Genomic DNA, 25,159 nt, shown 5'->3' with positions numbered 1-25,159 from the left:
CACCCTCTATAATTAAAATAATGCAATGAATAATGATAAAAATAATTAAATAATAAATAATTAAGGGTGATGTGAATTGAAACACAAAGGGAACACACATAATCAGAATGCATAGAAAATTGAATGATTGTTTTGTGGAGTACATGGTGTGAATGATGCAGTGTAATCAGTGCATAAAAAGTGAAAAGTGGTGATAATGAGATTGTTCACTTGAAGTTAATGCATGGAATCTCTCACTTGATCTTGCTGCAATGAGTGCACTCCATAGCCAGCCTCGAGTTGACAACAGATAAAGATAGGCACAGCTGGGCAGCATAATAGGTTGTCATGATGACAACACGTTCGGCTGGGATAGCCCAAACAAACTTGTTGATTCCAATACAAGAGTCGGATAAAACAAACAGAAATGCTCCACAAGCAGCAAATATCTTTTTCCACGGAATTTCATTCTTGATACTGCATCTAGCCAGAGCTCTCCATTTCATTAAAAGCAGCAGAGCACCATACATGAGCACTGGATACAGCAGCACACCGGATATTTTACCCACCAACAAAACTATCAGAGGGACAGCAATCAACAAGCAAGCTACCAGCTCCTTCAAACCAAAAGGGGCAAATCCAAACGCCGATATATAAGCAAGTTGAGCAAATCCAAAGCACAACATTCCTGCAAGAAATGCCACCAATTCGTGTTGCCATACGAGCAGTACATCACCAGCAATTGAGCAGACGAGACCAACCAAAATCTTCCTGTTGTAAGCATGGTGAGGTTGCCAAGAGACACCCTGGAGACAAACAAACCAAATGAGAGAGAGGATTGGCAGTATTTTGACGAATGCAGCAGTGACAGTGGGTTGATGCGAGGGTAGCCAGAGAATGAAGTAGACACAGCACATCTTCAGGAAGGGGATGAGGAACGGAGCAATGCTCGTTATCTCCTTGGTGAGCTGCACAGGCCGGCCAGGGAGAGAGGAGAGTGAAAGACTATTGTTTCAACACAAAATCCACTAGCTATTACAGCCTAAAGCTAATCATTAACAGTTTATACAACAGTTGTTTTAGAGCAATAATTATCAAACTCACATGGTCCCCATTTATTTGGAGACCTTTAGCCAGCAGGGAGAGCCCTTGATTCAAGCGCTGTCTGAGAGCACTCATCTCTTATTTCATTTCCTAGTAGTGTTATTTCTTTGAGGTGTAGAGATATGAAGCCTTGAGTCATGTGAATCCTTGAAATTATCCTTCCTACTCTAGTGTTTGTTTACAACTATTAATGGAATGCGAGCTGGAATGTGAATTGTGATCTGTGTCTGATAATTAATTAACATTAGCTTAGGCTAATGACCGACCCTTTACCATAATTATTAATTTGACCCCTGGCAACAGCTTCTTCCTATAGACGACCTTTCCCCAACCAAGATTCATCAAAAACGATCTTTTTCAAACATAATAATGGTACAAGGGGCGTGTGGAAATCATCAGATCATCATCTCTATTCAACCTTGAAAAATCATCTTCTTGTTCAGTTGTTCAAGATGGAGATAGAGGTAGTAATGTATCTTCCTAGGCCATGTAATGAAATCTTTACTATAGGGCTATCAAGTGTTGCTTGTGTTTGGAGCTGTAGCTGCTGGTCTTGCTCTACTCGGCTACTTCACTCTGAACAAGAGTGGGCCCCCAAAGCCAAAGCCAGACAAGGGACCCAGGGCTCTCAATCCAAGCCAAAAAATTCCAATGAAGCTAATCGCCAAGAAAGAAATCAGTCATGATACGAGAAAGTTCACGTTTGAGCTTCAGTCCCCAAAGCACGTACTAGGACTGCCAACTGGTGAGAGAAGAAGTGTGTGTGTGGTGTGGGTGTGTGTGTGTGTGTATGTGTGTGGGGGGTGTGGGTGTGTGTATGTGTGGTGTTTGTTCACTGTGTGTGTGGGTGGGTGTGTGGGTGTGTGGGTGTGGGTGTGTGTGTGGTGTTTGTTCACTGTGTGTGTGTGTGTGCAGGCAATCACATGTACCTGAGTGCTAGGATCAACGGGGAGTTGGTCAGTCGACCCTACACACCTGTCTCCTCTGACGATGAGCTTGGCTACTTTGAACTAGTCATAAAGGTAAGTTCACTGAAGTATGGGATTGAGAGCTATGGAACGTACGTTTTAGATTTAGAGAATTAGACCTCTTTAAAACAGAGAATAGGAATCCTCGTAAACACTATGAAGCCATAATAATCGTTACTTTATACATGAGATTTAGAGGCTATAATAATTATAATCGATTCTTGTTACATTTCTCCATTAGGTGTACTTTGCCAACGTGCACCCCAAGTACCCAGATGGTGGGAAGATGTCTCAATACCTCGAGTCGCTCAGCCTCGGAGACACTGTGGATGTGAGGGGGCCCTCTGGTAAAGTCACTTACCTCGGCCGTGGCTACCTTCAAGTTAAGCTCCCGGGGAAACCAGAACAGATCCGCCATTGCACTCAGTTGGGATTCATTGCTGGAGGGACTGGGGTCACTCCGATGCTTCAGATCATCATGGCTGTGCTCAAGGACCGAGAGGACACCACCAAGCTGTTCCTCCTCTTTGCCAACCAGGTTAGTGGTACGCATTACAGTTGCAGCAATTAGAGAACGCATTACTTTTGACTGCTTTAGTTAGGAGGTTATGAGGGCTTCTTGGGGTGTATCTTTGACTGTGCATAGCTTGAGTTAGGAGCATCCATAATAAAATTTGCCCTCTGTTAGCTCTCTGGGAGTCATTTCATTAGATCCATGATCTGAGGTGGACCACTTCTGTTTACACACTCTCTTTCTCACAGACGGAGGAAGACATTTTGTTGCGAAATGAGCTGGAGACTCTGAGCAAAGAGAACCCAAACTTCTCTCTCTGGTACACTGTGGACAGACCCACTGAAGGTAGGTACTCGCAATTAGTTAGCACACTCACTTTACAAGAACATGCAAACCAGCTTAAAATAACATATGAATTTTATGACACACCATTCCAATTGCAAAATTGAAATGCGAGTACATGTATGTAGTGATTGCTCTGAGTTCTGTGTGTAATGTTTGTGTCTGTTCCCTGCAGACTGGAAGTACAGCTCTGGGTTCGTGAGTACGGAGATGATAGCAGAGCACCTCCCTCCACCCACGGGGAATAGCCAGATTCTCATGTGTGGACCACCCCCCATGATCAAGTTTGCCTGTCTACCCAACCTCGAGAAGCTGGGTTACAAGGATGACTCTTATGTAGCGTTTTGAGAACATTTCTAGTGATTATTAGTTGACATTAGTTGACTTGGATTGCCTACAAAAATACTTTAATTAAAAAAATTGTATCACTGATAAACAGGTGTATAGAAAGGAGCGGGAGTTGAAGTCATATGACTGTAATCGTGGAGACCAGTTCCTGGAGCTTGTCTTGCTTGTGCTAGCTGTCTCGGTGTGACCATCTGTAATGCAGTAGTTAAACATAACCTTGCAATCGTATTAAGGTGGTTTAAACCACTTACTTGTGATTGAGAATTTGCCCCACTCTGCGGACTCCATACTAGTTGACCCACCTACAATCAAAATTGTGATAGCTTAGTTAGAGAGTGTGTGTGCTGGGGGAGGGGGGTACTCTACCTGACTGGGTTCTCTTTGTATTGTGGGGTAGGGTACAGTGGCAGGGGTTAGCACAGCCGGTGTGTCCTGTGGCTGCCAGGCAACTGCAATAGTAAAACGCACCAGGTGATAATTTGCAAATTGTTGGAATGTGTTTCTGCTTACCTGATACTGGTCTGAGTGTGCCCTGTGGAGTAACTGGTTGCTGACTAGTCTCAGCGATAGGAGGCGTAGCTGAAGTGGGTGTGGCCGCTCCATCCAACCGTAACCTCTCCATGTCTTTATGAATCTACATTGCAACAACACACATTCTTCAACACCAACTCCACAATAAAGCCGATAGCCATCTAGATATCTTCGTACAATATGGACACTGTTCACCTTTAGATATGCGTCAAGTTGTCGCTGCTGATAGCTAGCACTATGCAGAGGGTTGACAGAAGGTAGTGTGCTGAGGGGGGTGCGTTGCATGGGAATGGGTGGGGCTAACGGCTGAATGCTCATCAGCTGTACTCCGTTGCCTGTGTTTAGCCAGGCTAACTCTCTTGTCACTTCCTCGGCAACCCCACGAGAGACACGCCCACTTATTGGAAGTCCGTCCCGGGTCAAAGGTCGCCCACGGTGGTTGCGGCCATGTTTTTCAGCAGGTGCAATTTGATTGTTGACTTGTCTGTGCAACCAACGGTGCCTATAGATACACACACAATCCTGTAATTCGCTCAAAAATTTTAGCCATAAAAATTAACCTTTTTCTAGAGTGATGTGGGGGTGGTGTGTCCACTGATTGGTCGCTGAGAGGAGCCACTTTTCCTCTTCTTCTCTTCCTCTCAGACGCTACTATTCTCTTCAGTGTTGCCTGAACATGTACAAATAAATACTGTAAACACACACATTTGAATTTTGCAGCATAGCTCAAATATTGCCAATTTACAACAAGAGGCATGAAATCTCTAGATCCCGTAGCAAATAAATTAAAGAGTGCACATTAAAAAATATTTCTCTCAAGTACAATCGAGCTACCTTTCTCCTAGCCCGCAGGTCATCGTCTTCTCTCTCCTCCTGCAGCCTCAGTGCTTCCTCTCTCAGTTGCCTCGCCTCTGTCACGTGGCGAGAGGACGGCCTGAAGGCGTCAGGGGTGAGGGAATGTTGGGTGGAGTCGGTCGAGGGGGCTGGTACAATGGAACGACCTTGCCTCAGTTTCATCCCACGGGGTGGACTGGAATAGTGCGCCACTGGCTCCACGAGTTGTGAGGGCTCCTCTCGATCATGATGTCTGTTAATGTCATGCGATGGCCCAGGATTGTCATGTGATTGGTTCTGGTTCTCGTGAGACACCTCAGAGTTCGTCGTTGAGCTACGAATGTGCGAGGACAACAATAACGAGATGCAACTATATAAATACGGCAAGGGGTAGGAAATACAGACACACGATGTCACTCACCCATGTCTAGCTAAGTGGCTGAGGGTGACAACATTTTCTTTTTGTCTGTGATAACTCTCAAAGTCGTTGGTATTTGCAAATGTTCGTTCTCCTCTCTCAATTACCTGCATAAATCTTGATTTTTATACTTTTTAAAACTATAATAAACTCACTTGTGCAACTATTTTGTTCTTCTTTGAGTTACAGATTGAGAAAACACAGAATGCAATAAAAATGAGAATCAAGAGCACGATTATCACTGCTCCTATGGCAGCAATCAGTGGGATCACAACTGACTCTATAGTTGAAGGTGCTGTTGTAGTTAGGTCCACAAAGGAAGTAGCATCCATTGTCACCTGCAGAATTAAATATAAGGACATTATACTAGCTGTTAGTAATTCATAAGCTTACTAGATGCGAGTCAATGCGTTGAGGTGAAATAGTAGCAAAGGCATTGACAATTGTGGCAGCTGGAAGAGCAGTTCCCTCAGATGCACTGACCACAAAGAATGTTATCGGAGCTCTGTCTACCGTTAGATCACCAACAGTCAGTACCTAGGAGAAATAGAAAATAATAATAAAATCCCACTATGATCATAAATTAACTTACATCGACATCAAACTGAGCAGTTTGTCTCTTAGTGCTCCCTGCAAGGAGTCCATCCACAAACACTTGAGTGAGAGCATCCTCCAGTTCGCAAGCACCTCCAGGGGCACGGAGAGAGGCGTGTACTTCAGACGACAGTGCTAGCTCTATGACAACTAATGATGACTCAGGTACAATCACTCCGGAGGGTAGCAGGGAGGGGCAGCTCAGTGGAGTTGGTTGGATTGTAGGGGACGAAGAGGGAGCGATAGTGGAGGAGGTGAACAAAACAGTGGTAGTGGATTGACGCGTTGTAGGAGTAGGGGTGATGGAGGAGATGGTAGTGATACTGTTCATTAAAGATACGGTGGTAGTTTCTCTAGTAATACTTGACATTGTTATGGATGTGGACGGAGTTAATACCGGTTGGCTTGGTTGGCTTGATGTTGTAAGGGGGGTTGGTGTAAGCTGTGTTGGTACACTTGAGCTTTCAACCACTATAGATGAGGTAATGCTAGTAGTAAAAGTCGGTTGGCTCGATGTTGTAAGGGGGGTGGGTGTAAGCTGTGTTGGTACACTCGAGCTTTCAACTGTCATAGATGAGGTAATGCTAGTAGTAGAGGTCGGTTGGCTCGATGTTGTAAGGGGGGTGGGTGTAAGCTGTGTTGGTACACTCGAACTTTCAACCGTCATAGATGAGGTAATGCTAGTAGTAGAAGATGTCTGCTCGCTCTGAGATGAACTCAAACTCAAAGGTGATAATATGGTTATAGTCAGGCTTGGTGAAATAGACATTTGCTGAGAAGAACTTGCAACTGATGAAGTGGATATTACTGGACGAGAAATTGCTGCTGTAGAAGATGTTTCAGGAGATATTGAAGAACTAATCACAGGCGTTAAAATAACGAAATCTGAGGGGGTGACTTGCGTCGATTCAACAATTGAGCTTGAAAATGAAAGTGCAGAACTGATACTAGTTGGCGAGATTGAGAGAGGTGGAGAAATTGACAGAGTTACCGGAGAGCTCAGCGATATTGGGACTGCTGTTGTTATTGTTTGAGTGCTCGTTATGACATTTCGTGAAGTAATATTTATGCTAGGTAGGAATAGTGAAGTTAACAGTGAAGAGCTTGTCACAATTGAATTAGAAGAGCTCACTATCGTGGGCAGTATTGGAGTGGAAAATGACATCCGTGTTGAGCTTGGTTGTACCGAGGACAGAGTGGTTTCTGTTGACACGGTAGTCCTCATGGTTGGTGAGATGGTTGATAGGGGAGTCCCTGTTATAACGGTACTTAACTGTGTGCTCGTAGAACTTTCCAAAGAGAAACTAGTACTGAAAGGAGCGACTATTAGTGTGTTCGAAGTTAATACGGGAGAAGAGTTACTGACAGAGGTGGACAATAGTGAACTGACCATTGTGGTCAGCAGAGTTAGTGATGACGAAGGGATAATGACAGAACTTGATGGGGCCGGTTGCACAGGACTAGAAATTGCACTTGCAGTAGATGTGAGGACTGGTAAAGATATACTCTCTGTCATAGATCTGAACGAAGATATTGGTGGCGAAGGGTTTGAAGAGGTAATTGAACTTGTAACTATTGGTGAAGAAGTCACTGTTGACATATCAGGTACCAGGAGCATTTGAGATGATTCAAGAACGAGAATATCTGATGATGGTGGTACAACAGATCCTGGCCCACTAGTCAGTACAAGTGAAGGGGCCGTTAGCAGTTCAGAGGTTGCAATGGGAAATAGAATAGAATCAGAGTCCACGAGGAACACATCGAGGGAGCTTGAAATATCCGTCGGTAACAGAGATGATGAAGGTACTTGCGGTTGGGATGGAGTAATAGTAGGGGGTACTTGCGTGGATGGTTGTGAGGGTGTAGGGGGCGGTGTGGGCACTGGTGTGGGTGTGGGTGTGATGGACGAAAGCTGAGTAGATTGTAATAACGATGAAATTCCAAATAACGGTGTGGGCAACTGTGACAGTGTGATAAGTGGAGACTGTGTAAGTAGTGATGTGGGTGTCACTGAAAGTAATGTAATTGTAGGCATTACTGTGGTCCGCAAAGTGTTTGACAATGTCCTTGTCATAGTGGTTAATACAGGGGAGCCCAGTAATAATGGTGTAGTCAATTCAGGAGAAAACAAATCGGTAGATTCGAAAAACACGACTGTCTCTGAAACAAAGAGTTCACTTGGGGCGGACGGGCTTGGAGTTATCGATGGAGTTGGTTCAAGAATAAACAAAATGTCAGTACTTGTTGGAACATTACTCTCCTGAAGTGAGATGGTAGCTGGTAGAGATGGAGAAGTAGATTCTTGACTCGCTAATGGTGTAGATAGTACTGAACTACGCGAAGGAGTTGGTAGTGTTTGACTAAACGAGGCTGTTTGAACCGTCGAGATTGATGTTGTTGTGAGTGGCAACAAATTAGATGAGAAAGTATCGATGATCGAGGACGTGGGAGCTGAAAACACTTCACTTTCCCCACTTCCAACTTCAGTATTTGATGTTGTAGCAAATACTCTCAATATGGTAGGGCTTGAGCTCACATAAAGCTCAGATATTGATGGAAACGGTATTAATAAGTTACCTCCTCTACTTGGAGTTGGTGTCAGCATTGCTGGAGTTAGTGTCAAGGTATAAACTGTTTCCGTAGTTATAGCTGACGGCTCTACACTCATGGAAAGGGAGTCATCAAGATCTGCAGTGGATATACCACAAAGTGTACAGTAAAGCATGCAATCACAATAAATACATTACCTCCTGATCCTGAAGCTATGCCTGAGCCAAGCCCAGATCCTGATATAATGTCCAATTCAGACCCTGAAACTCCTGATGCAAATCCCAAACCAGAACTTTGTGCTTGTGCTCCACAAAGAATGGATGCAAGGAGCAGTATTTCAAAGTAAGCCATCTTCTTCACTGATTCTTCATCTCTGGCTATATTTAGTACTTGCTTAGTTGCTAACTATTATTTTGAGTCTGCCATGGCAACTAAGCAACATCTAGCAAAGAAAAGTTATCACAAATGCTGCTAACTGCAAAGCATGCCAGCCCCACCCCTCTTTTAGACCCTAAAATTCATTGTTCCTAGGTCGTTTTTTATCTAATGGAACGCTAGGTCCTAAGCGGAGGGCAAAAAAGTAATGTGGTAGTTCTACCGACGACCTTTCCCCACATTTTATACCAAAACCGCTGCTGCTCTACTGACGATTCTTGCCCGTCACTCCATCACTGCATGCTGCTGCCATTCAGATTAAATTGTGAGAAGATTGAGAGAAGATGTCCAAGAGAGCAGCCGAGGTTCAATTAACGCAGGACAATGTGGATGATCTAGATGAAGTTACAGATGAGGTAACTTCCAATTAATGCATGATACAACTTTAATAGTGAGAGAGTCAGTACCTCTACTAGTACTATCTGTGGACTATACTTCTCACAAATGCTGCTATTAAACTGCAACTTTAATATAACGTTTAATGTACGTACGGTGTCTGTGGTTATTCTATTGTATCGAACGTATCTGCAGCCTGGTATATTCGAAGTGGCATCAGAGGAGCAACTGAAGCAACGAGTGTAAGTCTCTTCATACAATGCTCATCACAGTATTCTCCTATAAATTATCCCTTGTACAGGATCAAAAAAGCAAGGCGCATTAATCCACTTGAAGACAGCACATCCGCGGGACCGTCGATATTTGCAGGGCTGAAGTCATTTCAATCGTCCACCCTAGAGAGGAAGCCACTCACTGCTGCTCTCATGGTCTCCCCACCTGTAAGAGCCACTGCACCCGTTAAGACCACACCGTTTCTAACTCACCTCAAGTCCCTGAATGAAAGTGTGACCAAGTGGATCAATGAGCATGTCAACAGCAACCCTCATATTGACCTTACACCAATCTTTAAGGACTACAAATCCCATCTCTCAGATATCGAATCAAAGGTATGATTTATTTTTGGTGAGTCTGGTGACATTGTTGGCATTTTACAGTACAAGAACACCTCTGAAGCTGATGACAATCAAGGGTCAGAGTACAAAGTCTCGGAAACGGAAGCAAACGAAACTGGTAAGTTGTTGGAATAGTTTCTCTAAAAATTAATAATTTATTTGCAGAAGCTCCCACTTCAGCTACTGATCAAGAGTCTCAAGAGTCACAGGAGGAGTCTACACAGGATGAGAGTCAGGAGGATGCCCCTGCCCAAACTGCCCCTAACGATGACGATAGTTTGATGTCCGTTAGAGCTAAACTATTCTACAAGAAGGGGGCAGAGTATTGCGAGCTTGGTGTGGGGACACTCAAGATTCAAACGTCTGGGGACAAAGCTGTACGTCTGTTGCTGAGGAACGATACAAGTGTTGGAAAAGTGATATTGAACATTCGTATTACCAACGGCATTCCTGTATCGAGCAAAGGAAACAACGTGTTTATGGTGTGTATGGCCAACCCCCCTCTTACAAAGAACCCTGACGATTCTCCAATTAGCTACCTCATTCGTGTCAAGACTGCTCAATTGGCTGAGAAGATACTCACTACAATGAAGGACAATATCAACTAACTCCTTTACACGACTATATATATATATATATAACGTTTATTTTGTACATTTTCCCTTGTACAATGTGTAGGCCTTTTGTAGATTATGCTGGGATGCATGATTATTTATTATTATGAAGATGTAATTGTTAACGAGATAGTCACCATTAATTGACACAATGGGAAGAAAGTTGTGTGTAGAGTGGCTGGTAAGCCATGGGAATGGCCAATTATTGGATATAATATTATTATACTTTTGTTGGGAAGGTATGGGAGGCAGTTGCTCATTTATCATTCTCCACCCTAAAAATAAAATAATTGACTTTTAAAATTAGAAGAGATGAATTGAGATGATAGCTATAGAACAAAAGAGGTCATAAAAATATACATAGAGTCTGTGTGATTAATTCAATGATAATTAGAGCCTGTTATTTCCACCACTTGCTCTGCTGAGGTCTGTGGCCATGATGTGAGATAAGTGATCTGCTCCACAAGAGACCCAGCATCGGGTCCAGCTGCCACTTGACTCTGATCCTCCGCAGGGATGATAGGGTAGTCACTCTGATCACCTGGGCGGGGAGAAGAGGTCAAAGTACATGCATGTGAGAACGTCAATGAATGAGTATACCTTCGTTCATTTGTTGACCACTCTTGAGAATAGCCTCGTTTTTTGGCACTAGACAAAAATCCTGGACAAAATTTAATCTATAATCAATCACACAGAGTAGAATTATGGGATGGAGTGTAAAAAATGTGAATTAACTCACAGTGGAATGGAGTCTGTCCCACCAGTTCCCATACTCCATTCTACACAACTCCTGGCGACGTTGGATCTCTGTATGACCACATACGAACAGAATATTATGAACACACATAGCCATAATCAGATATAACCTTGCCTTCAAGCACTGCAGGAGGAACCAGACCAAGGGAAGCCATGTACTCGACTTTCTGCAGTGATACACAACACACCGATCAATAGGAATCACATACTGCACACACTGTACCTGTTGTTCCTCCGTCAATTGTGGTCTCTCAGTGTTCTCTTCTTCATCTGAAGCCTCAGGTTCGAGATCTGCTAGCGAATCATCAGCCGTATTCAGCAATTGAATGTCCAGTGACTCCTGTGACATAGTGCAGCACCCGTATAAATGCATGGTACACATAAGGTGGTGTATGTTTGTACATGAGCTTACCTCTTGATTTTGCTGGCTAAACCGGGACATCTCTAAAGTGGTGTACGGTAGGACCGGCATACCGCCATTAGACATAGACATTTGAAATCTAGGCCCCATAGAACTGAACATTTCTGGCAGAGACAATGACTCCATTATGTATGGTGGTCTTTATTTAGGACTCTCTGCTAATTCCAATTAACGCCCTTCATGTAGGAGGAGCTCTTATGTTACCATGGCAATTACACTCGATCAACAAGCTGCTACAAAATGATGGTAAGCAATCAACAATAATAATAGTTGTTGTTATTCATCAATACCCAATAATTATTTCCTCATAGTTCCGGAGTGTACAGGCCGAAGACGAGTCTGGATCTGACTGGGATGAACCCACCCCCAACACCACACCAAGAAGGGACACCACCTCTCAGTCACCAGCCAATCGCTATGCACCCACCACCACTGTACAAGCTCCACAACATCAAGGTCAACCAACCTTCACCCCTCCTGCATACGAGGCATACGAGACAGTACACGAGCCTCACCCACCTTCCACCTCCCACTCGCTTCACACTCTCCATGAGCCTCACCCACCTCCCACCTCCCACTCGCCTCGCCCACCTCCCACCTCCCACTCGCTACACACCAGGCACAGACCACAGCACTATACTACTGTACAGATAGAAACACATGATGAAAGTACTCCTCAACGACATCAGCACACCTCTACACAACAAGCTGCACACCCTCCACAAGATACACACCAGCTCACACATGAAGAATCCTTGAGGCCACCTCGGATACTACCTCCTATCGAACAAAGTGTGCCGGCAAAAATGGTTACACCGCCACGTCTTCGCCCACTCACTCCAGCCTCTATCAACTTAGTGTATGAGGGAGAGCCGATGACCACTGCCAACAGTGCTACAGACACTCGCTATGATGAGACCATTAGACTTCTTCCACTGCAGAGCAGGTAATCTAAATACAAACTAGCTGTGAAATTATATACTAACATGCCTGTGTGGCTCGTTGTTCTACAGTGAACTTCTTGAGTTTGCTAGTGTGAATGGAGAGTGTGCGCAAAAGATACTGCCTTCATATGGATCCCCTCCTTACTCTCACATGGGAGACATTGCAGAAAAGTAAAGTTAATTGAAGAGTAATTACATATCTATTGACTTCAAACTACAGGTCAGACAAGCTGTCTAGACGATGCACAGAGGAAGTAGTGTCTTGTATGAAGATTGTCAGTGATTTTATTATCAATTTTATCCTGGGGCTAATACATTTTTTTCTCTACCATGTTGTACGGAAGCTGTTGTGTGGGGTTGTGAGGATTGTCTCTGACACCTGTTTTAAATCATCTATTGATGTGATCTTCAACGGAATCCTCTGGCCCCTCTGTGCGATGGGCTACCAGATAAGCAAAGCTGGTGTGCTCATTCTGACTCCAATTGTAGGCCTAGTGGGGACATTACTCCACCATGTTGCAAACATGCTTAGGGCATGCAGACTGGTTGAACTACACTTCAATAACACAGCCACAAGACCAATAAATGTTTAATAACAATGAACACATTCCATAGTCATGAAATAGATAAGGAATATCTTTTTGTACACGTTTCATTATGTCCTGTTTATGTTCAGTTCTGTTACACTTTCAATCTTTGATTGTAGGCTTGAAAAGCTTTCTCTCTGTACATTTTGGCTGTTGATACAGGGTCTTGGGCCTACACGAAAAAGATGATTATGTACGTATCACCCACTATGTGATGCATGAGCTTACTGAGTAGATCCCTCTGCCAACAATGATGATGTCAGTGTGCCTTTCCCCAATAGCTGTCTCAGCACTTATATACTGTTGTCCTAGAGAGTCTCCACTGGCTTTGTCTCTAACACCTAAACAGAAAATAGAACAAATGAGTGCATGGCGGGAAGAATAGACTAAGCAAGATAGCTGTTACCTGGTGTCATGTGAATAAGACCTGGTGAGGTAGACAGCCGATTCCTACAAACCACACCCACAATACTTTCGGGACGGGACTCAGCCAAAGAGATAGCACCTGTAGTGTACATAGTTAAATTGCACAGCATGACAGATTGTCTATAAAGTACATACCTCCATAATGTATATACTTGAAACTTTTACCATAAACGCATACTGTACCTTTAGTGTACTCCCCCACAGCAAGGGTCCCCGATGAGCTCATTTCCGCCACAAGCACACACCCACTTCCAGGAGGTGCCACACTCATCAGTCCGTCAATGACCCCAGGGCCTGGCAGAGGATGACAGGTAACCAATGGTGCCCACCCAGACGTCAGACAGTACTGCTCCTGGGTGTACTGCATCTGGACTGTGTTACCAATGTCTGCAAACTTCCTGCATGAGTGGAGGAGTCATCCAACATCCCACAGCATTTTCAGCAAAGCAAATTCCTACTATTGGTAATCAGAAATATCTACTTTAGTAGGTCCGATTAAATAATGGAGACACACCTGTCTTCCATTATAACAAAGTTATGTTTTTCTGCCAGAGCTTTCAATTGATCTGCTGTGTCCCTAGAGAAATCACTCATAATGTCAGCATGTGTTTTCAGTATACATATGTGGGGTCCAACAGCATCTGCAAGCTGTACAAAATCCACATGAATAGATTATTAAATAATGTATCCCACTCTTACTTTGACTAACTCATGTGACGTCTTCACATCTGCCGAGAAAGCTAGGTTAGTCTCCTTAGAGTCCATTAGTGAGAGCAGTTTCTTTGCAATGGGATTAGCAGCAAGTTGGGAACGCTCCGTATATGACATAATCTGAGCAAAATTGAAAACTTGAGTGAGAGAATGTGTATATAATTATAGAACTTACAGTAGGATTACACTTCTCAACAATCTTGACTTGACTGTTCTCCCTTATAAATGCTTTCACCATGTCAACTGTTTCGCTAGTGACCTTGCCAGTCTCCAATAAGTACTGCATCAATTGAGACATGGTGAGAACGCTATGCAGTACTACCCCCTCTCTCTCCACGTTCCCTCGGCCACCCTGCTCCCTGTCCAATAGCACTACCACGTGAGCGACCTTTAACCCAACCCGCTTCAGATCAGCACATGTTTCCAACACACTCGCTCCACTAGTAACAACGTCCTCCACTACAAGACAACTGCTCCCTTTCACAATTATACCCTCTATTTGTCGCTGTGTGTTGTGAACAACTACATGTGCATTAAAGCATCAATATTTGTGTAGAACGATGCCTAAACAGTGGGTTAATTGCATCTGTATTAGTTTGATTGCTTGGTCATAACCATAAAGGAACCATGTTGTTGCTGATACCATTCTAATGCAGTTCAAGAATACCCACACACGTTTACCTTGGTACCATAACTCTTGGCTTCCTTTCTACGGATCAGCATTGGTAGATTGTGCTTAGATGACATTAGCTAGGGAACAGGAAAGATTACATCAGGAATTATGCAAGATTTGGGTATTACAAGTTTGATAACAACAGTTACAAGTTACAACAGACAAGTAGTAAATAATTCAAGGAAAAGGAAATGTACTAATATGTTACATGCATGTACAGGAATGAGGGAATAATTAGCTTACAGTTGCTATGGGTAGTGCAGTGTAAGGTACACCACATATTGACTGGAATTGGGCCACTTTCTCAGAAACAGCAGACCACAGAACATCACTAACTTGAGCCTGTAGGAACAAAACTCTTGCTATGTGAATAACGAGTACCACCACAACACACCCACACCACCCACTTATGACTCCAACAACTTATGTCCAGTCAGAAATATTCAAGGCAATAATTTGTTACATAATTCTTATAATATCGTATTCACCAGCAAAGGTGGATAAGAGACAATGAGCCTCAGATCAAAGTATACTGGAGATTGGATCCCTGATTTGAGGGTGAATTGACCAAACTTGATAGCCCCAATGTCAAACAGTTGAGCAACCAGTTCCTTCATCTTCATGATCTTGAGACAACGCCCACAATAATTATTCAGTACCATGTGGCTGGAGGCAATAAAGGAAAACAAGGCGTAGAATCACATGCGACAATCTCTTTGATCATCACAGAGGGGGCGTAACTATACGCAACAAACATCTAAAGGAGATAAGGTCTTGCAGCGGTGATCGAGAGTTGAAATTCCCTTGCACGGCCGTGAGATAGAGTATGAGCTCAGCAAGTCTTCTATGAGAGACAGAGATGGCAGCGGCTGTGGATAGCAACGACGTTTGGCGTGTACAGAGCTCTGATCTGGTACCAATAGGAGGAGAGACTGATGGCGACTACAATGTCTTCATTCGAGAGCTCATCCCCTCACCAGGCGCAGGCAGCATGTACGAGGTCATGGAGCTGCTAGGTAAGTGTGTAATCACTAGTCTATACAGTACCTCTGTAGCTATGCAAGTTTAACTAGGCCTAGCTATAAACCAATATTAGAGAGCTATTTGACCACAACTATTCTCCTCTATGCTAGGGAGAGGTACTTTTGGGCAAGTGCTCAAGTGCTGGAAGAGGGACACCAATGAAGTGGTGGCTGTCAAGATTCTCAAGAATGTGCCTTCCTACACCAAACAGGGACAGATCGAGGTCAATGTGTTGTCTCGATTACGCAGGCACGGTGCAGAGGCCTTCAACTCTGTCCTCTGCTTAGAGAGCTTTGTGCATCGGGGCCACATCTGCATTGTGTTTGAGATGCTCCACTTGAATCTGTACGACTATCTCAAGCAGGGCGGATTCCAGCCTCTCCCCCTGAAACATATTCGCCCCATCGCTCAACAGGTAACGGAGGTGTTAAAGTTGACACTATTTGTGGTTAAAATCGATCCAGTGTTGTCACTATATCAGTGTAGGCGGTAATACATACTTCCCTTTTCAGGTACTCTGTTGTCTGGTGAAGCTAAAGGAGCTGGGATTGGTGCATGCTGATCTTAAACCCGAGAACATTATGTTGGTCGATCACGGGAGGCAGCCGTTCCGAGTGAAAGTGATTGATTTCGGCTCTGCCAGCAATCGGACACACACCAACACAACCACCTACATACAGAGTAGGTATTATAGGTGAGTCATCAAAAGAGTCCCTATGATAATTAATGCAACATATGTTTCATTTAGAGTCATCTGGTATAAACACTGTGCCTGACAAAACACAAACATTCGCATTCCATTACCACAATGTTCAACAGACTGTGTGTCATGTCCTTAACCAGTTTTTATATCACTTCTGTGTGCACTACACTCTTGTTACCACACACGTAGGGCCCCTGAAGTCATCATGGGTTTGCCTTATACTGAAAGCATCGACATGTGGTCTTTGGCTTGTGTGCTCACTGAGCTGTTTCTTGGTTGGCCTCTGTTTCCAGGGTCCAGTGAGTACGATCAGATCTCCTATATCTGCCAGATGCTGGGTTCCCCTCCACTACAGCTGTTCAACAATGCTAACAAAAGCAGTCGGTTCTTCAACAAGCAGTTTGGACAGTGGGCACTCAAGGTATAACAACTTGTACAAGTATAGTGTAGTTAGATTATACAGCCTTCAGTGCAGAACTGTTTTTTTTTGTACCCTCTGTATTGCATAATCACACCTCTCATCTGTTCACCCCACTCTCTCCACTTGCAGCCACAGAGACAGTTCTCTATGGAGACAGGAATCAAACCAAAGGAGACACGGAAGTTTGTATTTACATCCGTCTCTGCCATTGCCCAGGCGGGTAGCCACAGCAACAATCAGCTGACAGAGGAGAATGTCATCGAACAGTTTGATCGTGTCCAATTTGTCTCCTTGTTGGAGTCCCTGTTGATCTTTAACCCGTTGGAACGAGCTCATCCGGAGAACTGTTTGCAACATCCTTTCATAACCATGCATCACTTAAGCATGTACACCAACTGTGTATGGTAAGTGTTGTGTAACTATCAATAATTTATTCATTCCTTCCTAGTGGTACTATCACCTTATTTCCTTTGCACCCCTGAGAGACAACCCATTGCATGCCTTATTTATTTTATTGTCTCTTTTTGTTTACAGTGTCCAAGAACTGATTCAGTGTATGCGAGTGTGCTGTCGGTCGTCTAACTCACACACCGTCACACCCTCACACCCCCTCGCATACACTCCACCCCCTCTCACGTACCACGTCTCCGCACTGCCCAACCCTCCTCTCAGCATGGTACAGGTGCCTCCCTCCTGGCCCCTAGTCACCGACTCTTATCACTCAGTCATCAACCAGGTTAGCTAAGCTAGCTATAGTGTTTCTCAAATTGCATCACATACGATAATTGTGGTTTACCTAGCTGTACATATAGGGAATTGGATTAGGTACCTAGTTACTTATTACCATGGGTATGTGGGTAGGAAGTGACCTTAGACTGTTGTGAACCTAGTAAGTGTGATAGCACCATGTTCCAGCTATAGCTTCCCCACATGTGCAGCTGTTTCCTGGTGACCTAGTGATGATGGTGTTTGTTTTTTTACACTCCTTTGCAGGATTTGAGGAGTGACTACCACCAACAGCTAGTTAACAAACTCTCAGTCTCTCAGCCACACCCCTCATACACACACACACCCTATGAGCTCTATTGGATGTTACCTCAATATTGGCTAAGTAATCATCGTTAGGGAACATTTTCACTTGATGCAACATGTTTTGTGTTAATGTTTGTTTCGCACTTTCATCTAATGGCACCACAACCCAGCTGTTATTTGTAATACAATAAACTATTATTATTATAATTTATGTTCACAGATCTATGATTCCATGACGATATTTATTCAGTTTATGACACAGTGATTGTGATTCAGAAAAAAATAAGTCTGTTTCACTTGTTCTTTCTAAATTTCTTGACTGATTTGGAGTGGGAGGGAGTTATTTTACGCTTGATAGGATCAGCTGACCTGCATGCATGAACAAGTACAGATGCATGACATATGGAAGCATTCCTTGAAATGTGATAACCCAGGGGCACAGTTCAGTACTACCACAGTGGCCTTGTACAAGTATACACACAATCCCAGGCAGACAACCCCAAACTGTGTATAGTACTACACACTGTCTAGAGGGTGGTGGTAAAGACACCCCTCAGGCTCTCATTTTACAACAAAATTAAAGCAGCTGTGTATTTCATTGCATATGGTTATTAGTGATTATATATAGATGGCTTATATTCAATGTTGTCAGGACACAAAGCCATAAGGGGCACAGGTTTGTTATATATTATTATAGCTATCAATTCTCTCATGAATACAAAAAGGGATACACATCTAATAAGGCATGAATAACGTCATGCAATAGTACGTGCTTTAGGGGAAAGAAAAACCACTTAACTTCTAACGATTCTTCAAGCTAGATGCCGTATGCACATTTATAAGTGAGGCATTACATCAATAGCATGCTGTTTACCTTGCCACGGAGACAATAGAGGGCGTGGTATCAGTCAACCCCCAGTCCCCACCACACACAGAGTACCTGTACACACACAGTGACGAGACGTACATGCACTATCAATCTGTATCAAATTGTGTGTAGGATAGATTACCGTATAGCGGGTATATTTCGAGGGTGTACATTTTTGCGGAAATGCCTTTAGAAAGGTTTTCGGGGATTAAAAATAGTAGCAACATTTATACCATATTACTGCAAATTTAATATCGCATGCATTCATACTGTAAAAAGTTACAGCATGAATGCACGCGATATTAAATTCAGTTATAAATGTTCACGGTACATGCCTAATCCACGAAAACCGCAAACATTTATACCCTCGAAATATCCCTCTATACAGTATTAGAAGGTAAATGTCTTACTGCGATAAGTCCACACTCTCCAATGTCTTGTCGGCAGAGGTGCTCTGTAAGGACAGATAGAATTAAGGTCACAGCTAGTAGCTAGTTGCCCCTTGTTTGCTTACCAACTCCTCGTCAATGGTTTTCTTCAAAGGTTGGAGATTAGTCACAGTGGGTGTGGCTATGTCCACTGCACTCTCTTGTAGCGATTTGAAAAGTTGCACAAATTTGTGCGTGAGACGATTGAACAAACCCAGGATTTGTCCAGAAGGAAGGTCCAGCTCTTTCTGTGTGGTGTGTGGACATTAAGGTGTGTATTTTAGTGTCAGAAAATAAATTCTACACCTAGCAACACGTATACATACAAAATGACCAAAGCATGAATGAAATGTCATTGAAGACATATCAAATAAACGAGATAAGCCAAATTTAGCGATAAAATAAACATAATTATATTGTGATAACTACATGTATAGTAGCTAGATCATGTGCTGTGCACGGACCTGTAACTGATCCACTGTCTTGTGCTGTAGACCAAGACCCAGTAGAATAGCAGACTGCACAGCTGAGAGCTTGAACGCTGACCTCCCTCCAAAATAGAGTCGAGAAACTGCAAGAATTGTACAATGTATTATCGATTTGGTGTATACCGTATGCGCAAAAATTTCGTGGAATGGCCTCTAAAGCATTTCGATGAATAAATTTCGTGGGTTGACTGCTTACCGGAAGCCACACCTTTAATCTTTGCACGTTATAACAGATAGCCAACAGTTAGTCTACAACAAACCCCTCCCATACAAACACTACCTTATATGCTGTTGCTACAGAAAAACCACGGATTCATTTTAGAACAGCCCATTACAAAAATGTGAATGAGTTACAGACACACTATTTAGTACGGGGCACATAGACAATGCAGTACTGCATGAACATACTTGCAGGGAGAAGGTCTATGACCAGGTGGTAGTCGACAAGATTACGAGAGTATTGCTCGAGGCGTTTCAGGTCGTGGGGTGAGAACAGAGAGCTCAGCTCAGCAGTTGTTATGGCTGCACATAAACACAAGCCGTACAATTATACTCTCAGATTAGAAATAGGAACCTCTCTACATATACATCATGATCAAAGATCGGTGATAATAAATAAAATAAAAGTGGCTAAATGGGGGACAATAATTTATTTGTACCTTCCGAGCTCTTGCTATGTTTGTTCTGCAATAGTGACAGAGATAGACTCGGGGGAAACTCCCTAAACTGGTACGCTAGCAACGACAACATTCGTTTCCTGAAATCTGCAGAGAAATATCTCTATGAGTGATCGAGACTCACAAGAGTACACGTACCTTTATTGTAGTGTTGTAGCCACTCCCCCTCTCGTAGTGTCCTGATCATAATGCACGAGTGCTCACCAGTCAAATCATTCTATACGTACGTGTGAATAATATAATTATTGAATGACAATACGTTTCCTAGTGTGTATACAAATACGGATTAAGGTTACACAGTTCAAAGTGCAACTCACTGTGGTTTGACGTAGGTAGACCGGGAGGAAGCCATTGGTTGACCAGAACCTACAGTGCATTACAATAGCAGTCAAAACGAAGGCATAAACAAGAGGTCCACTAGGTCAATTAATCAATTAATCAACCATGCCCATGCATGGCCTCCCAAATCAGTACACCAGAATAACCGCACGTGTATTTACAGAAATACTCACTTCATTAGTTGTGCAGTCAGACCAAACGACACTCCCAAGTAATCCAGTTCCTCTGGGGGGCGGTCCGACAGCTTGGTCAGAAGGGGGGGTAGGTGTGACCGGGGGGCAATGGTCTCCTTCAGTAACCCTGGCTCTGTGACTGTAGGCTCTACCGCGGGGCTGGGGGGAGGCCCCTCTGTTAACGAGGCTATCTCCCCGGAGTAGTAATCGTTGAGAAGCTGAAGAGCTCTACTTCCGTAGCCCATGCTCTGAAAGTCAGCGTGAGTGGCTATCCTCACAACACGAGCTCCCGACAAACCAGCAAAGTCAGCGTCTGAGAACTGGAGGGTGGTTAGAGCGATTATACAAAGCTAGCCGTCTAGAACACACACTATAAGAAAGATCGTTATACTAGATAAGGGTGCTACTTCACAAAATTTATGTGTTGCAAACAGCCAAATTTAACACTGTTTTGGGAGATAATTAATGTGCAAGCATGCAAGCTTTTAATGTCAAGGCTTGTAACACACAATCGCTCAATACCCAGAGAGCATATGACAAACTTTTGTATCATATTTCGTACGTGATAGTGCTATTGTTTATTGAGAAAATGAGAATACATGTATAACCCACACAAAGCCTTTGACAATTGTGCAGTACATGGTTCCTGTGATGCTTTAAAACCACACAAAAGTAAGTTCCTTAAAAACAGTGCATTTATAGGGCAAAACAAACAGAACCAAATGACTTGAGGTCATTATTATATTGCATGAGGTATGACTATGGATGCTACACTTGTCAGCAAACATTTCTAGTATGATACACACATGCCCTGACACATGCCCTGACATGGTTTTGAATACTACCATGTTCTTGTTGATCTTTAAACAGCTTTAACTGCATACTATTTATGATTTTTAGAAAGATACCTTTCAAACGATGTGTTTAAATCCAAAATTGTGTTAGGGCCATAATTTGCCATTTTTCGGCCTTTGGACCAAATTTTTTCATCTCCCAAATATGAACACATTGATGATATCATTTGAAAGGGTCTTTTCTAAGGTTTCAGAAAATCGTTGAAATTGAATACATGTAATTCAAATGGCAGCTGAAAGAGTCCCCGAACCTTTGATTAAACAACCGGTACTACCAACAATAATAATAAGCTCAACAAACATTCATTAAACAGGTTTTATAATTATGCCTCACTTGCTGTGATATGGTCCACGGTATGAGGTCCCCTGAGGCCCTTTTGCCCCTGGCCAGACTGCTCATCACAGATCCCCGACTGATGGAGCCCTCCAGACACACCTGCACCACACACAAGATCTCCGGGAGAGCCACTGTTTCTGCGGAGATGGGGCCGAGAAGGACAAAGATGTGGTGAGCGGGGGCGTCAGAGAGCATCTGAAGGTCATTAGGAGAATTCTTGTAGTGGGAGGACACGTAGAGACTCATGAGACGCTGAAGAAACTCCTCCGAAGCTTTGTGGTAACAGAACAGTGTGTCTCTGTTGATATAGTAGCTGCAGGGACTGGTTAAGGAACGTATTCATGCAAATAAGTCCATTCCTATAATTTTTTTAGTATTGTGCAATGCGACTACATGTACTTCAATTACTTGCATAGTTGACACAATTAAGGTAGCGTATAGCGGAAAATTTTTGCAGGTGCAAATTTTCGCTATTTGGCAATGTTCGTGGGTTTTAATATTCGCGGTTCAATGGGAAACCACACCCACCAAGAGCTTTACGTGTGAAATACTGGTACGTAGGAATTTACCCACGTTAACTGCTAGTAAAACATTGTAGTAAAACATAACATTTTGCACCTCACGAAATTTTTTCGCTATACGGTAGCTACAGAAGTGACAGGACTATTATAAATTGTTTGTACAATGTTCACAGCACGTTCACTTTTTTAAGCCAAGTAATAACTTGAAGTGAAGATGCTAATTAACTTTTAAGAGCACTAAAGTACAGTATATATAGCTAATGACATGAGGATACAGCTGACAGTCAGGAGGAGGAGGGGCTCCGCTGGCCACTCGAGGGAGGCAGGAAACGTCGAGACAGAGGAGTGTGTGTAACCAGGACTCGATGGGGTCACCTTGAGAATAACGTATCGGCTCAGAGAGAGAGGTCTCACGCAGAGCACGACCTAGAGGAAGGTGTGGTCAATGGGAGGGTTGCTATGACAATGAACTCACCTGTTGCTCCTTGTCCAGTACTCTGCTGACGAAGCTCACTAATTAGCTTTAACGAGAGGGATCTCCCTGTCCCCTCATACCTGCGTGTGCATGGTACCACATACTCTATTTTGATCTTTTTTGGATTCATGCACTCACTCACCCGTTGATGGTGGAGGCCATAAAGACGAGATGAGGTCCGAGGAGTTGGCGTACGAGTGGAAGTGGGATTGCAGCTGCCTCATCAATAACCACCAGTTCAGCGTGACCCAGCTTACTCCCATCACCAGGAGCTATGTACTGCACGCATGCATGGAGACAATCATACAGCCAGTTAACTTTCATTACATCGGACAAAACTATTTTACAACTTCAGATTGTTGAATAGATGATCCAAAATACTTATAACCTGCCCTAAGGATGTCTGCTTTCCTGAAGCATTGTGTATTCAAATCAAAGATTGGCTTTGGGGACATTTTCAGTAAAAACAATAATAGATAGGGGGATCATGGCTCATGCAAATTAACTATTGTAAACCCATGCACTCACCTGAATGGTCTGTCGGTGTTGACTGAACACGTTGACCCGGACAACGGCTTTATTGAACTCTGGGTTAGTCGACTGAACGATCTCGTAATGCTCGTGCTCTGAGTAGCCAACCGCATCAAACCCTTGGAACACAAACTCAAACAACGTCTTCAAATTTTCCGGAGAGGGCGAAGTCACAAAAATATTAGAGTACCTGAAAGAATAAACGTGCTTGTTATTTAATAATTCATTTCCGTACGCACCCAAAGGAGACAGCTGCTGCTATGGCTAGCCCCAGAGTAGCCGATTTCCCACGCCCCCTAGCTGCTGTCATGGTAACAGTGGATTTGAGCGTCTGCTCTGAGATGGCTTCCACAAACTTGAGCAGAGCCTTTGCCTGTGCGTGCAAGAAAACCAGAGCAGCTTAGAGTGTTGTGTATAATCATGCTGACAAACCTGGTCGAGGGTTTTTGCAGAGGAGAGCAGTGATCCTACAGGCTGGGTGTCAGCCATAGACTCTCTTAGTGCCTCCAGCTCAGTACACTCCTCCTACACAACACAAAAACAGTCACCATTGATATCGTAACAGAGGTTTTATATAGCCGTTACTAGTAGCTGACTTCAATACCTATACTGACGCATACCTTGTTGGAGGGTGGATGTGGCTTAAAGTGAAGCATGTGCGTAGAGACGGGGAGAATATTGAGCTGGTCGTCCAGGACAATGCAGTGTCGACAGTCGCCCAGGGAAAGGATGAATCGCTCGTTAAACCTTGCAGTGACTTCTTGGTGTGCCTCTGTTCGATAGCGCGCATGCACGTCCATCGTCATAGTGTACAGCTGCTTCAGAGAGGTAAGTGTCCGCAACAAGAGTACAATGACACCTCCTCCTTCAACAGTTTCGATTGTTCTGGCAAGCAAATTTGGAGTAAGGGCTTCGAAATCCTGGAAAAAATTATATACTGATAATAAAACGATCTCTATGAATGTTGCACAATAAAGATGTGCCCCACCCCCCTACCTGCAAAACACACATGCCGTATGTGTTGCCTAGGATTTTGTGGGTCTCAGCATAGTAGCAATAGCGGATGGTGGTGGCTGCAACAAATAGCTCAAATGGATCATCCTGTTTTAAGTCCAGAGTCCCACTCTTGATCTTCTTCTGCAGCTGACGCATACGCTTCCTCCTATGACTGCAAGTGCATGGACATTATCGATAGTGTAGCTGCAAGTCACAAGTAGAGTTTGTGGTACCTGCTGAAGCCCAACTCTTTCTTATAGCACCACAGTACGGATGGACGAGCCTTAATGACAGCCTTAGATAGCATGTGATGCAATATCACAACCTATATAAGCAGATTATGTGCTTTATTATTCAAAGATACTCGGACTGCTGGGACTGTTTACCTGATCTCTGCCCTTGTCCCCAACAACCACAAACAAGGATCTCTGTCTGAGGGCTACTCCATTCTCTATCAGGGTCTTGATACGACTGTCAACTTTCTTTAGAGGCATTCTCTTGGTCTGAAGTAAGCTAGATAAATGTGATAATAGTGCTCACAAAAGCTGGAGTAGGTCCACGTGGGTTTTAGGGTAAAGGTCGTCCTAGTAAAGT

The 25,159-nt window shown here is 43.5% G+C and overlaps 9 protein-coding genes across 11 annotated transcripts; 4 read left to right on the top strand and 5 right to left on the bottom strand.

The window, feature by feature from the left end:
- Positions 1-5: 5 nt before the first annotated feature.
- On the bottom strand, positions 6-1,294 carry LOC135346133 (lysoplasmalogenase TMEM86A-like). Its single transcript, XM_064543649.1, has 2 exons — positions 1,084-1,294; positions 6-947 (listed from the first exon to the last, which is right to left on the bottom strand). Exons 1-2 carry the CDS (start codon positions 1,156-1,158, stop codon positions 234-236), a joined length of 789 nt encoding a protein of 262 aa, XP_064399719.1. The 5' UTR covers positions 1,159-1,294; the 3' UTR covers positions 6-233.
- Positions 1,295-1,391: 97 nt separating this feature from the next.
- LOC135346132 (NADH-cytochrome b5 reductase 3-like) lies at positions 1,392-3,330 on the top strand. Its single transcript, XM_064543648.1, has 6 exons — positions 1,392-1,547; positions 1,594-1,828; positions 1,999-2,105; positions 2,293-2,589; positions 2,814-2,910; positions 3,083-3,330. The coding sequence occupies exons 1-6, from the start codon at positions 1,536-1,538 to the stop codon at positions 3,253-3,255; spliced, it is 921 nt and encodes a 306-aa protein (XP_064399718.1). The 5' UTR covers positions 1,392-1,535; the 3' UTR covers positions 3,256-3,330.
- Positions 3,305-8,681, bottom strand: LOC135346112 (uncharacterized). The gene is made up of 12 exons (XM_064543626.1): positions 8,380-8,681; positions 5,631-8,320; positions 5,432-5,575; positions 5,194-5,376; positions 5,042-5,145; positions 4,621-4,954; positions 4,347-4,456; positions 3,982-4,288; positions 3,766-3,889; positions 3,622-3,704; positions 3,507-3,557; positions 3,305-3,446 (listed from the first exon to the last, which is right to left on the bottom strand). Exons 1-12 carry the CDS (start codon positions 8,531-8,533, stop codon positions 3,333-3,335), a joined length of 4,398 nt encoding a protein of 1,465 aa, XP_064399696.1. The 5' UTR covers positions 8,534-8,681; the 3' UTR covers positions 3,305-3,332.
- A 121-nt stretch (positions 8,682-8,802) lies between these two features.
- Positions 8,803-10,311, top strand: LOC135346130 (nuclear pore complex protein Nup50-like). 3 transcript variants are annotated; one of them, XM_064543647.1, is made up of 5 exons: positions 8,803-8,973; positions 9,149-9,195; positions 9,255-9,561; positions 9,610-9,685; positions 9,748-10,311. In XM_064543647.1, exons 1-5 carry the CDS (start codon positions 8,902-8,904, stop codon positions 10,173-10,175), a joined length of 930 nt encoding a protein of 309 aa, XP_064399717.1. In that variant the 5' UTR covers positions 8,803-8,901; the 3' UTR covers positions 10,176-10,311. The 3 variants fall into 3 exon arrangements, with proteins under 3 accessions (XP_064399717.1, XP_064399716.1, XP_064399715.1); XM_064543646.1 differs by having other exon boundaries at positions 9,736-10,311; XM_064543645.1 differs by having other exon boundaries at positions 8,805-8,973; positions 9,733-10,311.
- Positions 10,312-10,457: 146 nt separating this feature from the next.
- Positions 10,458-11,485, bottom strand: LOC135346135 (uncharacterized). Its single transcript, XM_064543652.1, has 6 exons — positions 11,350-11,485; positions 11,161-11,277; positions 11,053-11,104; positions 10,921-10,988; positions 10,782-10,842; positions 10,458-10,722 (listed from the first exon to the last, which is right to left on the bottom strand). Exons 1-6 carry the CDS (start codon positions 11,482-11,484, stop codon positions 10,562-10,564), a joined length of 594 nt encoding a protein of 197 aa, XP_064399722.1. The 5' UTR covers position 11,485; the 3' UTR covers positions 10,458-10,561.
- LOC135346129 (uncharacterized) lies at positions 11,457-13,031 on the top strand. Its single transcript, XM_064543644.1, has 4 exons — positions 11,457-11,604; positions 11,670-12,304; positions 12,372-12,473; positions 12,523-13,031. Exons 1-4 carry the CDS (start codon positions 11,599-11,601, stop codon positions 12,893-12,895), a joined length of 1,116 nt encoding a protein of 371 aa, XP_064399714.1. The 5' UTR covers positions 11,457-11,598; the 3' UTR covers positions 12,896-13,031.
- On the bottom strand, positions 12,874-15,370 carry LOC135346121 (uridine 5'-monophosphate synthase-like). The gene is made up of 10 exons (XM_064543636.1): positions 15,188-15,370; positions 14,943-15,041; positions 14,708-14,776; positions 14,202-14,531; positions 14,015-14,146; positions 13,830-13,963; positions 13,499-13,713; positions 13,296-13,394; positions 13,118-13,230; positions 12,874-13,061 (listed from the first exon to the last, which is right to left on the bottom strand). The coding sequence occupies exons 1-10, from the start codon at positions 15,359-15,361 to the stop codon at positions 12,984-12,986; spliced, it is 1,443 nt and encodes a 480-aa protein (XP_064399706.1). The 5' UTR covers positions 15,362-15,370; the 3' UTR covers positions 12,874-12,983.
- A 47-nt stretch (positions 15,371-15,417) lies between these two features.
- Positions 15,418-18,132, top strand: LOC135346120 (homeodomain-interacting protein kinase 2-like). Its single transcript, XM_064543635.1, has 7 exons — positions 15,418-15,715; positions 15,833-16,137; positions 16,235-16,416; positions 16,615-16,846; positions 16,976-17,250; positions 17,381-17,582; positions 17,840-18,132. The coding sequence occupies exons 1-7, from the start codon at positions 15,559-15,561 to the stop codon at positions 17,969-17,971; spliced, it is 1,485 nt and encodes a 494-aa protein (XP_064399705.1). The 5' UTR covers positions 15,418-15,558; the 3' UTR covers positions 17,972-18,132.
- Positions 18,086-25,159, bottom strand: LOC135346116 (RNA cytidine acetyltransferase-like). Its single transcript, XM_064543629.1, has 21 exons — positions 24,952-25,159; positions 24,799-24,890; positions 24,566-24,737; positions 24,190-24,489; positions 24,002-24,094; positions 23,809-23,942; positions 23,567-23,759; positions 23,181-23,317; positions 23,039-23,118; positions 22,839-22,989; positions 22,040-22,355; positions 20,852-21,171; positions 20,657-20,705; positions 20,478-20,556; positions 20,322-20,426; positions 20,071-20,184; positions 19,639-19,745; positions 19,261-19,422; positions 19,157-19,200; positions 18,753-18,818; positions 18,086-18,247 (listed from the first exon to the last, which is right to left on the bottom strand). The coding sequence occupies exons 1-21, from the start codon at positions 25,057-25,059 to the stop codon at positions 18,172-18,174; spliced, it is 2,898 nt and encodes a 965-aa protein (XP_064399699.1). The 5' UTR covers positions 25,060-25,159; the 3' UTR covers positions 18,086-18,171.

The sequence above is a fragment of the Halichondria panicea genome, chromosome 13 (genome assembly GCF_963675165.1).
Source record: "Halichondria panicea chromosome 13, odHalPani1.1, whole genome shotgun sequence".
Taxonomy (NCBI): Eukaryota; Metazoa; Porifera; class Demospongiae; order Suberitida; family Halichondriidae; genus Halichondria; species Halichondria panicea.
The sequence above is the reverse complement of the archived record's forward strand: the minus strand, read 5'-3'. Positions and strand labels throughout refer to the sequence as shown.

What these genes read in the sequence shown, in the direction of transcription:
- LOC135346133 (XM_064543649.1), bottom strand. Translation starts at nt 1,158, where the DNA reads ATGAGTGCTCTCAGACAGCGCTTGAATCAAGGGCTCTCCCTGCTGGCT. An exon ending in TCCAAATAAATGGGGACCAT is followed by an intron (nt 948 to 1,083) that starts GTGAGTTTGATA and finishes CGGCCTGTGCAG; the next exon opens with CTCACCAAGGAGATAACGAG.
- LOC135346132 (XM_064543648.1), top strand. An exon ending in CGTACTAGGACTGCCAACTG is followed by an intron (nt 1,829 to 1,998) that starts GTGAGAGAAGAA and finishes GTGTGTGTGCAG; the next exon opens with GCAATCACATGTACCTGAGT. An exon ending in ACTTTGAACTAGTCATAAAG is followed by an intron (nt 2,106 to 2,292) that starts GTAAGTTCACTG and finishes TTTCTCCATTAG; the next exon opens with GTGTACTTTGCCAACGTGCA.
- LOC135346112 (XM_064543626.1), bottom strand. Translation starts at nt 8,533, where the DNA reads ATGGCTTACTTTGAAATACTGCTCCTTGCATCCATTCTTTGTGGAGCA. An exon ending in CATAGCTTCAGGATCAGGAG is followed by an intron (nt 8,321 to 8,379) that starts GTAATGTATTTA and finishes TATCCACTGCAG; the next exon opens with ATCTTGATGACTCCCTTTCC. An exon ending in CACACTCAGACCAGTATCAG is followed by an intron (nt 3,705 to 3,765) that starts GTAAGCAGAAAC and finishes TTACTATTGCAG; the next exon opens with TTGCCTGGCAGCCACAGGAC.
- LOC135346130 (XM_064543645.1), top strand. Translation starts at nt 8,902, where the DNA reads ATGTCCAAGAGAGCAGCCGAGGTTCAATTAACGCAGGACAATGTGGAT. An exon ending in TAGATGAAGTTACAGATGAG is followed by an intron (nt 8,974 to 9,148) that starts GTAACTTCCAAT and finishes ACGTATCTGCAG; the next exon opens with CCTGGTATATTCGAAGTGGC. An exon ending in TCTCAGATATCGAATCAAAG is followed by an intron (nt 9,562 to 9,609) that starts GTATGATTTATT and finishes GGCATTTTACAG; the next exon opens with TACAAGAACACCTCTGAAGC.
- LOC135346135 (XM_064543652.1), bottom strand. Translation starts at nt 11,484, where the DNA reads ATGGAGTCATTGTCTCTGCCAGAAATGTTCAGTTCTATGGGGCCTAGA. An exon ending in TTAGCCAGCAAAATCAAGAG is followed by an intron (nt 11,278 to 11,349) that starts GTAAGCTCATGT and finishes ACTATGTCACAG; the next exon opens with GAGTCACTGGACATTCAATT. An exon ending in TCCTCCTGCAGTGCTTGAAG is followed by an intron (nt 10,989 to 11,052) that starts GCAAGGTTATAT and finishes GTGGTCATACAG; the next exon opens with AGATCCAACGTCGCCAGGAG.
- LOC135346129 (XM_064543644.1), top strand. An exon ending in CTTCTTCCACTGCAGAGCAG is followed by an intron (nt 12,305 to 12,371) that starts GTAATCTAAATA and finishes GTTGTTCTACAG; the next exon opens with TGAACTTCTTGAGTTTGCTA. An exon ending in ATGGGAGACATTGCAGAAAA is followed by an intron (nt 12,474 to 12,522) that starts GTAAAGTTAATT and finishes TTCAAACTACAG; the next exon opens with GTCAGACAAGCTGTCTAGAC.
- LOC135346121 (XM_064543636.1), bottom strand. Translation starts at nt 15,361, where the DNA reads ATGGTACTGAATAATTATTGTGGGCGTTGTCTCAAGATCATGAAGATG. An exon ending in TGTGGGGGAGTACACTAAAG is followed by an intron (nt 13,395 to 13,498) that starts GTACAGTATGCG and finishes TGTACACTACAG; the next exon opens with GTGCTATCTCTTTGGCTGAG. An exon ending in TTGGCAGAGGGATCTACTCA is followed by an intron (nt 13,062 to 13,117) that starts GTAAGCTCATGC and finishes TTTTTCGTGTAG; the next exon opens with GCCCAAGACCCTGTATCAAC.
- LOC135346120 (XM_064543635.1), top strand. Translation starts at nt 15,559, where the DNA reads ATGGCAGCGGCTGTGGATAGCAACGACGTTTGGCGTGTACAGAGCTCT. An exon ending in CGAGGTCATGGAGCTGCTAG is followed by an intron (nt 15,716 to 15,832) that starts GTAAGTGTGTAA and finishes CCTCTATGCTAG; the next exon opens with GGAGAGGTACTTTTGGGCAA. An exon ending in ATCACTCAGTCATCAACCAG is followed by an intron (nt 17,583 to 17,839) that starts GTTAGCTAAGCT and finishes ACTCCTTTGCAG; the next exon opens with GATTTGAGGAGTGACTACCA.
- LOC135346116 (XM_064543629.1), bottom strand. Translation starts at nt 25,059, where the DNA reads ATGCCTCTAAAGAAAGTTGACAGTCGTATCAAGACCCTGATAGAGAAT. An exon ending in CTGCAAAAACCCTCGACCAG is followed by an intron (nt 23,943 to 24,001) that starts GTTTGTCAGCAT and finishes TTGCACGCACAG; the next exon opens with GCAAAGGCTCTGCTCAAGTT. An exon ending in ACATAGCAAGAGCTCGGAAG is followed by an intron (nt 20,185 to 20,321) that starts GTACAAATAAAT and finishes GTTTATGTGCAG; the next exon opens with CCATAACAACTGCTGAGCTG.